The following is an 11779-nucleotide window of genomic DNA, read 5'->3' as shown; positions in this document are numbered from 1 at the left end:
TTTATTATAAATGGATTATATTATATATATTTATAAATATAAATCTGACATTTTCTAAATTTCAAAAAAAAATAGAAAATAAAAAAAATACATGTAGTTAGAAATCCTTCATAAGATTGTTGAGGAATGCATAAAACTTTCAAAACAATATAAACTTTTCACACTAGAACACGATTTAACTATTAAAGGAATAAAAACCTTATGATCTTTTCTTTAAAACAAATTTGATAAATTAATTGAGACCGTCTTCTCTGTAGCTCTGTGAATAAACAAGAGTGAATGAATCTTCAATAAGAATCAGGAGTCATGCAATATGACCAAGTTATCTTAATTAATCTTCTTTTTTTTTTTGTATAAAGTAGTTGTATACTATATAGTATTAATTTAAGAAGCTCCATATAAGATTCTGTGGAATTGATTTGTCTCTGAAATTGGGAGCACGAAGCCACGAACTTTTTGTGTGTTCTTCCATCAATGCCTATGTGTGAGAATTTGTGATTCCATCTCTTCTTCGACTTCAAGACGTCAAATTCATAAACAAAGCTTTTGTACGTTTTTCTTATGTCACAGCTTAGTTACATCTTTTATGTATCATGCTTTTGTTCTGGTGAAGTTCGAAACTTTATGAGCTCAAATCTATAAAAATCCGTGTGTTCTGTTTCTGAGTTGCAAAACTGATTGAATCGTCTAGAATTGACTTTTTTGGAATGTGGCTTTGTTGTTATGTTTAAAATTTTGGATATTGAAATCAATCTCTTCTTCAGCAATGTGATATCATGACAAATAGTAGTAACCGTTGACCATTTCTCTTTTTTGTTTTTGTTTTTTTTTTTTGGTTTGGCTTTGTCTGGAAGGATCTTCATTACAGTTGTGATGTTTGTGAATGACTTATCTCCAAATGGCTTTGACACAGATTGCTATTGTACTAATTGGGTTCGAGGAAAGAATATAGAGCCTTAGCAGACCATTTGGCATAGAGCTTGGACTAAATGGACTCTTTTTTCAAAAATTCATATCTGGATCACAAGCCAGACAAGGTTCCTAAGAGGGCTAGCTCTGATCTTGCATCTCCTTCTCAACCCCTGACCATTGCTATAGCTATTAGTGGGAGCAATAAAAGCAAGAATGTAGTTAAGTGGGCACTCAAAAAGTTTGCCTCTGACAAAAATGTCGTTTTCAAGCTGATTCACGTTCAACCAAAGCTTACTTCTCTACCTACACCTTGTAAGAATTGTAAAGATTTCTTCTGCTCCACCTGAGATTTCATATATATATATATATATATATATTATGAGCTTGATACCGGTTTCTGTTTCTTTCCTCAGCGGGAAACACAGTCTCTATCTCCGAGGCACCAGAGGATGTGGCGGCTACTTATAGACAAAAAGTGATGCAGGAGACGAAAGAAACTCTTCTTAAACCTTTCAAGAAAATGTGCGAGCGGAAAAAGGTTTTTGTCTTTCTTGGTCTACCTTTTGTCAGATATCTTATAGCTAAAGTCTAAAGACTGATGAGACTCGTTATGAATCTTATTAACAAAGGTTGCAGTGGAACTTCAAGTGCTCGAATCAAATAGAGTTGCAGTGGCGATAACCAGAGAGGTTAATGAGCATTTGATCAGCAACCTTTTCATTGGAAGTTCATCACATGGTAACTTGTCAAAGTATGGCCTAAAACCTTTTTTTTTTTATCATTCTACGTTTTATTATCTGATCGCACAGAGTTTTCTCACTGAAGATATGCGTTTGAAACAATTCCAGGAATCATGATATTACTGCACAGGTATCAGCCTTTGTGTCAAACTTATGCACAGTCTATGTTGTCTCAAAAGGAGTCTCTTTTCTTTCAAAAGATAAAGTATCGTCAGACACGGAGAGGCATCAAACTTTAAGGGATTCCGGTAATGAGAGAACCGATTCCTCCAGCTGGTCTTCAGGTTCAGGACCAAACTCAGGTTAAAAAGCTTCACCAATCTTTTACAAATGCATTTTGTGATTCATGACTCTTATATTAATATTTCTGCGGGTTTCTTTTGTACTTTTTTTAGATGTATTGTCAAACACACTCAAATCTAATCCTCACTCTCTGTCCAAGAAGGGATTACAACATCTCCCGACAATAATAAGAGGGGTTTCTGTTCCTATGGAAACTAGTTCTGCTGAGTCCGGTGAAACTAGAAGTGTGTCTGAGGAAGTAAGCAAGAGAAATAGCCCTGAAACATCGCGTAGTGTTTCTTGGAATCCTCGTTTTAGAGATTTCGATGAGAGACAAGACGTTGTGAGTTCTATGTCCATGTCTAGCAACCATGAATACAGAAATGTTACTCAAGGTGGAGATTATTTCACAGACGACCAGGTAAACTAAGTCTCCATAAGAGTACTTTTCTCTTAAACCTCTCGTGAAGTCGAAAGAATTTGGGAATGATATGTGTTATCAATAACTTCAGGAGACGCTCAAAGAAATTACAAAATTGAGAGCTGAACTTAGACACGCTCAAGAAATGTATGCAGTGGCTCAAGTAGAAACCTTGGATGCTTCTCGCAAGGTCCGCTTGAAGAATCTGTAGAAAAATTGGATAACTTGTTGTATTTGATGAATCTTCTTAGCTATTGGTTTGTGTGTCTAATAAATTTTCCCCCTTTATCTTTATGGTTTCAGCTAAATGAGCTTAAGTTTGAAGAGCTAACGCTAATGCAGCAGAAAACGAAAGGGTTAGCAGAAAAGGAAACACAGATGACGTTGTTTGAGAAGAAAAGAAGGGAAGAGAGAGAAGCTGCACAAAGAATAGAAGCTGAGATGAAAGCAACCCGTGAAGCCAAAGCTAAGGAGAAACTTGAAGAAAGTTCCCTTGTGGCGGCTCCTAAGCTGCAATACCAAGAGTTCACTTGGGAAGAGATCACCACCGCAACTTCATCATTCTCGGAAGAACTAAAGATTGGAATGGGAGCTTACGGTGCTGTTTACAAATGTAATCTGCATCATACAATTGCTGCTGTAAAAGTTTTGCATTCTGCTGAAAACAGTTTATCGAAACAATTCGATCAAGAGGTACTCTACCAAAACTTTTTCTTGGTTGAAAGTTTTTTTTATTTTAAAAAGAAGCTGATACTTTTTTATTCGCTCGTACGTAGCTCGAAATCTTGAGCAAGATTAGTCACCCGCACTTGGTTCTCCTTCTAGGAGCATGTCCTGAACATGGTGCGCTAGTCTATGAGTACATGGAAAATGGTAGCTTGGAAGATAGACTGTTCCAAGTCAAGAATAGTCAACCAATACCGTGGTTTGTGCGGTTCAGAATCGCTTGGGAAGTAGCATCAGCGCTTGTTTTCCTCCACAAATCAAAACCGACACCAATCATCCACCGAGATCTTAAACCGGCCAACATCTTGCTTGATCACAACTTTGTCAGCAAAGTAGGAGATGTTGGTCTCTCCACAATGATCCAAGTTGACCCATTGTTAACTCAATTCACAATGTACAAACAGACAAGTCCTGTTGGAACGTTATGCTACATCGATCCCGAGTATCAACGAACAGGAAGGATATCTCCAAAATCAGACGTCTATGCTTTTGGAATGATCATTCTACAGCTTCTTACCGCTCAACCGGCTATGGCACTGACATATACAGTGGAAATAGCCATGGAAAACAACAACGACGACGAGTTAATACAGATTCTTGATCAAAAAGCGGGTAAGTGGCCGATTGAAGAAACCCGGCAGTTAGCCGCTTTAGCTCTCTGTTGTACAGAGCTCCGTTCTAAAGACAGGCCTGATCTGAAAGATCAGATTCTTCCAGCATTGGAGAGCTTGAAGAAAGTTGCTGATAAGGCAAAGAACTCGCTCTCCGCTGCTCCGAGTCAACCTCCAAGTCATTTCCTCTGCCCATTACTTAAGGTAAATAACTTGTTCATAACGTCATATGTTTACTTGCGATAGAAGTCAGGTTAGTTTTAAAGAAGAATGTTGTTATGTTGCAGGATGTGATGAAGGATCCGTGTATTGCGGCTGATGGGTACAGTTATGACCGGCAAGCTATAATGGAGTGGATGGAGAACCACAGGACGTCGCCGGTGACTAATTCGCTTTTACAAAACGTGAACCTTTTGCCCAATCACACTCTTTACGCAGCCATCGTTGAATGGAGAAATAGAAATCAGTAAAGGCAACACAATAAAAGAACCCGCGCTCCGTTTTGGTGCCTCTCTTGAAACTGCGTAGCGTGTTTTCACCCATAGAAACGGCGAGATGTTCTCACAGGCGTTTTTGTTATTTTGGTAAGGTTTATTTATATGTACACATGGCAGAACAGAAGAACGCATTTGATTACTTTAATTTACAGTTTATACCATATTACCATGTCATATAGACTAACGTTAAATCCTTAAAATGTTTCTAAGGGTTAATTGATAATAATTAGTAAATACGTATCTTATTCATTTAGATTCAGTTATAATTATTATCATTTAATATATTTTTGTATACAGTAAAACCTCTATAAATTAATAATGTTGGGACATAATAATTATTGTTTTATAGTGCAAATTAATAATTATTAATTTGTAAATATATTTTTAATTATTAAAATTTTAAAATTAAGAATTAAGATAATTTTAGCAAAATAAGATTAGACTTTTGGATATTGTAATTTTTATGATTTTGAAACTGAATTTGTAATATTTAGAAAAAATATTAACAATAAATTACAAATATTATAGACAAATTCACTTATACACATGACATCCATAAATTCAAATTTATGAATAATAATATTAATTGTACTATTTTAATAGTCTATCAAACTATTAATATGTAAATGATGCATATCTAGACATTGAAAAATTTAAATTTTATAGCTATTTTTATAACATTTATAAAGTATTTCATATTATTATAGTTTAAAAATACAACATAACAATTGTTTTATGAATATGAACTTTAGGGGAAGCATACATTATTATATCACTATATATATATATAAATTTACGTGATTATTAATTTATAATATTATTAGAACCATATTTTACAAAGATATTTTTTAAAAAATTATTAATTTATCAAATTTTATTAAGGACCAACAAAATTTATTAATTTAGTTTTACTATAAACTAGTATTAAATTAGTAATCTCAACCAGATTTTTCACTCCGTAGTGAAAGATTTAATTTATACTGCTTTTGTTTTCGAACGGCATGATCATCATTGACCTTAGCAAGTATGAAGCCAAGGAGGTTTATTGTTGGTTGCATTAAGCATGCAACAAGTCTTCCCAACTGTTAGATCGTCGTTTACGGTCTATCTTTCTTTATTGTTTCGGACTTGACGACATTTATTGTTAATGCAAATATAATCTAACAGAACACCATTTTAATGTATGTGATGTAAACACACAAAAAAAAAAAAATGTAAACACATGAGCATGCGTATCATTTATTTTTTCTTTTCTTTTTGTGCGTGTATTTTTTTACTACCCACATTCATTAAGTAAACATGAGACAGTTGTGAAATAATATAATGTTGTCATATTTGAAATATATAGATGCACGTTTCAAATCAGATGCTCTATTTAGTTTACTCCATTTTCCTTAATGATATATATATATATATATATATATAGTTCTTACATCATTGAAGTATGGTTATGACAGATCTTTCACCCTACTTACAATTAAATTATTGCTCTAGAGATTATTTCCAAAAAAATATGTATAAAATCGGATTATATTTTTAAAAATCTTAGTTGTTTAATCGAATGGATATTTCTAAATCCTAATTAAATTATGTTAATTATCTTTAGTGATCATATCTTTTATAATTTTTACTATTTCTAATGACATTCTAATGTAATTTTTTACACTTTTAATGTTATTTATATAAATATATTTTTCAATTAATATAGTAAGATATATAGAATGAATTGATAAGTATATATATCTTCGTATTTGTGAAAAGGTATTTCCAGTTATGCACAAAACTATATATATATATAACAATAATAACAGACATTGACATTTTCCAACTCTCAATAAATAAATATTTCTTCCGTTTTAATGTTGAATATTCTAGTTTTATGTTTGGTGAATATTCTAGTGCAAATGTTTAATTTAGTTATATAATGCAAATGTTTGGTGAATATTCTAGTTTTATTCTTAATATTTTAATAGTTTTGTTAATTTATGTGAGAAACCACAAGTAAAAAAGTATGGAGGAGTTTAGCAAATTGTCCGTTAATAAGAATCTAAGATTGTCGAGGAATGCATAAACTTTCAAATCAATATAAACAAAAAATTTCTTTTCTAGAACACGCTTAAAAATTATTGAAGGGATAAAAACCTTATGAATTTTTCTTTATTTTTTTTTTGATAAATTAATTGAGACCATATTCTCTGTAACGTAACTCTGTGAATAAACAATAGTGAATATTGAATCTTCAATAATAATCATGAGTCATGCAATATGACCAAGTTATCTTAATTTATCTTTCTTTTTTTTGTATTAAGTAGTAGTATATAATATATTAATTCAAAGAAGCTTTATAAAAGATTATGTAGAATGATTGTCTCTGAAATTGGGAGCACGAAGCCACGAACTTTTTGTGTTTCTTCCATCAATCAATACCTCTGTGTGTGTGAGTTTTTGAGATTCCATCATTTTTTCAATTTGACAACATGTCAAATTGAGAAAGAAAGCCTTTTTCTTCTTCTGTCAGAGTTTAAAGTTACATCTTTTATATATCAGGTAGGTCCAATTTATGAAATTTTTCATGTCTATTAGAGATTGCTATTAGAGATTGTGATCATGCTTGGCTTGATGGGTCACATGCTTTTGTTCTTGTAAAGTTCGAAACTTTATGAGCTCAAAACTATAAAAATCCGTGTGTTCTGAGAGACTAATTCTGATTTACAAAATTCTTCTCTATGATTGGATTGAATCGTCTAGCTGTATCTTATATCTAAATTGACTTTGGAATGTTGCTTTGTTATGTTTAGATATTGGATTTTAAGAACATTGATTATGAATATCAAAGCATTTCTTGATTGATGCATTCTCTGTTTGAAATCAATCTCTTGTCAAAAGCTTACATTCTCTTCTTCAGCAATGTGATATCAAATAGTAGCCGTTGACCATTGTCTAGCTTTGTTTTGGTTTTGTCTCAAGGATCTTCATTTTCAGTTGTGATGTTGTGAATGACTTATATATCTCCAAATGGCTTTGACACACAGGTTGCTTGGAGGAAAGATAAGCAATGACCTTGCAAACCATCTTTGCGCAGAGCTGGCCCTGACGTTTTAGAGCCTCCACAAGCCGGTGCTTGGACTAATTCTAAGAAATATATAGGAAGAAATGGACTATTTTTTCAAAAAAACAATTCTGGATACCAAGCCGGTGCCTGACCCTAAGAAGGATAGCTCTGATCTTGCATCTCCTTCTCAATCGCTGACCATTGCTATAGCTATTAGTGGGAGCAATAAAAGCAAGAATGTAGTTAAGTGGGCGCTCAAAAAGTTTGGTTCTGACAAAAATGTCGTTTTCAAGCTGATTCATATCCATCCGAAGATTACTTCTCTACCTACACCTAGTAAGTTCCATAGACATCTTTGCTACCTGGGACTTTATGTCCGACTACTTACAAGCCTGATACCGGTTTATGTTTCCTTCCTAAGCGGGAGAAATGGTTTCTGTATCCGAGGCACCAGAGGATGTGGCGGCTACTTATAGACGACAAGTGATGCAGGAGACAAAAGACACTCTTCTTAAACCTTTCAAGAAAATGTGCGAGCGTAAAAAGGTTTTAATTTTGTCAAGCTTTCTTTGTCTTCCTTTATCAGATATCTTACAGCTAAAGATCAATGAAGCTCATTTTGAATATTTTTAACAAAGGTTGCAGTGGAACTTCAAGTGCTCGAATCAAATAGTGTTGCAGTGGCGATAACCAGAGAGGTTAATGAGCATTTGATCAGCATTCTTGTCATTGGACGTTCATCTCATGGTGCCATGTCGAGGTATGGCTTTAAAACATTATCTTTTAGGTTTTATTATCTGATTGCACAGAGTTTCTCAAAATGAAGATATGTGTGGAAACAATTCCAGGAATCATAATATTACCGAGAAGTTGTCAGCCTTTGTGTCAAACCTTTGCACAGTCTATGTTGTCTCAAAAGGAGTCTATATTCTTTCAAAAGATAAATTATCTTCAGACACGGAGAGGAATGAAACTTTACTAGATTCTAGTAATGAGAGAACGGAGGATTCCTCCAGCTGTTCTTCTGGTTCAGGACCCTCAGGTTTGGAACTTTATCAATCCTTTTACCAGAAACTGATGTGTGATTCATGAGTCTAAATTTTCTTCTGGTTTCTATTGTACATTCGTTAGATGTAATGTCAAATGCACTCAAATCTAACCCACATGCTCTGTCCAAGAAGAGATTACAACATCTCCCGACAATAGTAAGAGGGGTTACTGTTCATATGGAAACTAGTTCTGCTGATTCGGATGAAACTAGAAGTATGTCATCGGATCCTGCCGAGGAAGTAAGCAAGAGAAGCAGCCCTGAAACATCACGCACTGTTTCTTGGAATCCTCGATATAGAGATTTTGATGAGAGAAAAGATGCTATGAGTTCTATGTCTGTGTATGAACATGGAAATGTTACTCAAGGTGGAGATTATTTCACAGACAACGAGGTAAATTATGTTTTTGATATGATTGTTCTTAAACCTCTTGTGAAATCGAAAACATTTGGGAGTGATATTTTTTTCCAATGATTCAGGACACTCTCAAAGAAATTACAAAGTTGAGAGCTGAGCTTAGACAGGCTCATGAAATGTATGCAGAGGCTCAAGTAGAAACGTTGGATGCTTCTCGCAAGGTCCGCTTGAAGAATCTCTATAAAAGTTGTATTTGATGAAGCTTTTTAGCAATTGGTTTGTGTGTCTAATAAACTGCCCCTTATATGTTTCAGCTAAATGAGCTTAAGTTTGAAGAGCTAACGCTAATGGAACACAAAACTAAGGGGTTAGCAGGAAAGGAAACACATAACTTTGAGCAGAAGAGAAGGGAAGAGAGAGAAGCTGCACAGAGAAGAGAAGCCGAGATAAAGGCGAACCGTGAAGCCAAAGAGAAGGAGAAGCTAGCAGAAAGTTCCGTTGCAGCTCCTAAGCTGCAATACCAAGAGTTCACTTGGGAAGAAATCATAACCGCCACTTCATCATTCTCTGAAGATCTAAAGATCGGTATGGGAGCTTACGGGGCTGTTTACAAATGCAGTCTGCATCATACAACTGCTGCTGTCAAAGTTTTGCATTCCGCTGAAAGCAGTCTGTCCAAACAATTTGATCAAGAGGTACCTAACCAAAAACTCTTCTTGTTTGAAAGTTTTCTCGTTTTCTTTCAAAGATAGCTAATATACTTTTTTTTACCGCTAATCTCTATTAGCTCGAAATCTTGAGCAAGATCAGGCACCCACACTTGGTTCTCCTTTTAGGAGCATGTCCTGAACACGGTGCGCTAGTCTATGAGTACATGGAAAATGGTAGCTTGGAAGATAGACTGTTTCAAGTGAACAACAGTCAACCAATACCGTGGTTTGTGCGATTCAGAATCGCTTGGGAAGTCGCATCAGCGCTTGTTTTCCTACACAAATCAAAACCGACACCAATCATCCACCGAGATCTTAAACCGGCCAACATCTTGCTTGATCACAACTTTGTCAGCAAAGTAGGAGACGTTGGTCTGTCCACAATGATCCAAGTTGATCCATTGTTAACTCAATTCACAATGTACAAACAGACAAGCCCTGTTGGAACCTTATGCTATATCGATCCCGAATATCAAAGAACAGGAAGGATATCTCCAAAATCAGACGTCTATGCTTTTGGAATGATCATTCTTCAGCTTCTTACCGCTCAACCGGCTATGGCACTGACATATACAGTAGAAATAGCCATGGAGAACAACGACGACGATGAGTTAATACAGCTTCTTGATAAAAAAGCGGGTAACTGGCCAATAGAAGAGACACGGAAACTAGCCGCTTTAGCTCTCTATTGTACAGAGCTTCGTTCTAAAGACAGGCCTGATTTGGAAGATCAGGTTCTTCCAGTATTGGAGAGCTTGAAGAAAGTAGCTGCTAAAGCAAAAAACTCGTTCTTCGCTGCCCCGAGTCAACCTCCAAGCCATTTCATCTGCCCATTACTTAAGGTAAATAACTTGTTCATAACGTCATATGTTTGCTTGCGAGAGAAATTAGGTTAGTTTAAAGAAGAATGTTGTTATGTTGCAGGATGTGATGAAGGATCCATGTATTGCGGCTGATGGGTACAGTTATGACCGGAAAGCTATAGTGGAGTGGATGGAGAACCACAGGACGTCGCCGGTGACTAATTCGCCGTTACAAAACGTGAACCTTTTGCCCAATCACACTCTTTACGCAGCCATCGTTGAATGGAGAAATAGAAATCAGTAAGGCAGCAACACAAAAAGAACCCGCGCTCCGTTTTGGTGCTCTCTTTGAAACTGCGTAGCGTTTTTTCACCCGATAGAAACGGCGAGATGTTCTCACAGGCGTTTTTGTTATTTTGGTAAGGTTTATTTATCTTTTCGTTTGCTCTCTATTGGGCTATCAATGTATACCATTTGGATTTTTTTTAAAAAAATATTTATTCTTACTTTGTGGATTTGGTTGAAATGTATAGAATTGCATACCATTATATGTAATTTGGAATGAACCGATTGATAAACCATTTCGATCTAAAATCTGATTAGAATTTTGTTAAGTCTCGTGTTTGAATTTTCATTTCTAATTTAGTTTTTATCTAAAAACTGGACGCCTTTAGTTAGAAAATTTGAATGAAACAAAAGCATAGAAAATTTGAAATGAAATTTTGAGTCTCGGAAAGTCGGAAGTCTCCTGTTTGCATAAAAATGTTTCGATTACTCGACTAATTTCACTATATTTACTAATTACTACTCTCTCTGTTTCAAAATATAGGATGTTTTAACTAAAGCACGTAGATTAAGAAGTCTTTATTTTTAACAAGTTCAACCAATCAGAAACAATACTGCATAATATAAAATACTAAACTAATCTAAAAGTTGCATAAAAACTTGAAAACATCCTATATTATAAAACAAAAAACTTATCTAAAACATCTTATATTTTGAAACAGAGAGAGTATTGTACAATTTGAATTCATATATATATATTAACATTTGTGCTAATTAGTTTTATTTTTTCGTTTTAAATGATTGAATCAGTGAGAACAGTTGTTGTCTTGTCCGAGAAGTAAACATGTCAAAATAACTTAAATGAAACAAACATAAAGCTCTTTTATGTCAACGAAAGATTTTAAATTTTAAACATGTTAAACAGTGTTTAACACGGGTTAACAATAAATAATTAGTCCGTATAAAGCACGTTATTGGTTACAAAAAACTTAAACGTAATTAACAATCAATTCCTTTAAGGCATTAACACTGTATTCACGCGTAGGCAGGCGTAGCTTAGCGTGCGTGCAAGTATCCGTTTAGATTAATGATCTATCCAAATTTCGAAGGAGTTTTTGGAATTTTTATGTTTATAAACTGTCAAAATCAGAGTTTGACTTCACTATTTTTTTCTTTCATTGGAAATAATATTATTATTTTTAATCATTTTAAGAAATTTGCAGATCAGGAATTCTTTATACAATTCATCACATACACAATTTTAACACTTTTAGAAACTTTTAAAATAACTTATATCGATCTTGATTCTTGAAAATAAATTAAAGCCCTATGGT

At 34.3% G+C, this 11779-nt stretch overlaps 2 protein-coding genes across 2 annotated transcripts; both read left to right on the top strand.

Annotated features, from left to right (window-relative positions):
- The first annotated feature begins 913 nt into the window (after positions 1 to 913).
- Positions 914 to 4423, top strand: LOC104725636 (putative U-box domain-containing protein 53). The gene is made up of 9 exons (XM_019232533.2): positions 914 to 1224; positions 1326 to 1450; positions 1542 to 1663; positions 1761 to 1954; positions 2048 to 2355; positions 2447 to 2545; positions 2659 to 3048; positions 3132 to 3896; positions 3980 to 4423. The coding sequence occupies exons 1-9, from the start codon at positions 990 to 992 to the stop codon at positions 4160 to 4162; spliced, it is 2421 nt and encodes an 806-aa protein (XP_019088078.2). The 5' UTR covers positions 914 to 989; the 3' UTR covers positions 4163 to 4423.
- A 2139-nt stretch (positions 4424 to 6562) lies between these two features.
- LOC104725635 (putative U-box domain-containing protein 53) lies at positions 6563 to 10774 on the top strand. The gene is made up of 10 exons (XM_010444308.2): positions 6563 to 6736; positions 7222 to 7577; positions 7663 to 7787; positions 7880 to 8001; positions 8090 to 8283; positions 8373 to 8683; positions 8770 to 8868; positions 8962 to 9342; positions 9435 to 10199; positions 10282 to 10774. Exons 2-10 carry the CDS (start codon positions 7343 to 7345, stop codon positions 10462 to 10464), a joined length of 2415 nt encoding a protein of 804 aa, XP_010442610.1. The 5' UTR covers positions 6563 to 6736; positions 7222 to 7342; the 3' UTR covers positions 10465 to 10774.
- The last annotated feature ends 1005 nt before the right edge of the window (positions 10775 to 11779 follow it).

Source organism: Camelina sativa, chromosome 11, assembly GCF_030686135.1.
Source record: "Camelina sativa cultivar CO46 ecotype springtype chromosome 11, ASM3068613v1".
Classification (NCBI taxonomy): Eukaryota; Viridiplantae; Streptophyta; class Magnoliopsida; order Brassicales; family Brassicaceae; genus Camelina; species Camelina sativa.
The sequence above is the reverse complement of the archived record's forward strand: the minus strand, read 5'-3'. Positions and strand labels throughout refer to the sequence as shown.

Bases quoted from the DNA above. Each gene is read 5' to 3' on its own strand.
- LOC104725636 (XM_019232533.2), top strand. From the start codon at position 990: ATGGACTCTTTTTTCAAAAATTCATATCTGGATCACAAGCCAGACAAG. The intron at 1,955-2,047 runs GTTAAAAAGCTT...TACTTTTTTTAG, and splicing joins AGGTTCAGGACCAAACTCAG to ATGTATTGTCAAACACACTC. The intron at 3,897-3,979 runs GTAAATAACTTG...GTTATGTTGCAG, and splicing joins TCCTCTGCCCATTACTTAAG to GATGTGATGAAGGATCCGTG.
- LOC104725635 (XM_010444308.2), top strand. From the start codon at position 7,343: ATGGACTATTTTTTCAAAAAAACAATTCTGGATACCAAGCCGGTGCCT. The intron at 8,684-8,769 runs GTAAATTATGTT...CCAATGATTCAG, and splicing joins ATTATTTCACAGACAACGAG to GACACTCTCAAAGAAATTAC. The intron at 8,869-8,961 runs GTCCGCTTGAAG...TATATGTTTCAG, and splicing joins CGTTGGATGCTTCTCGCAAG to CTAAATGAGCTTAAGTTTGA.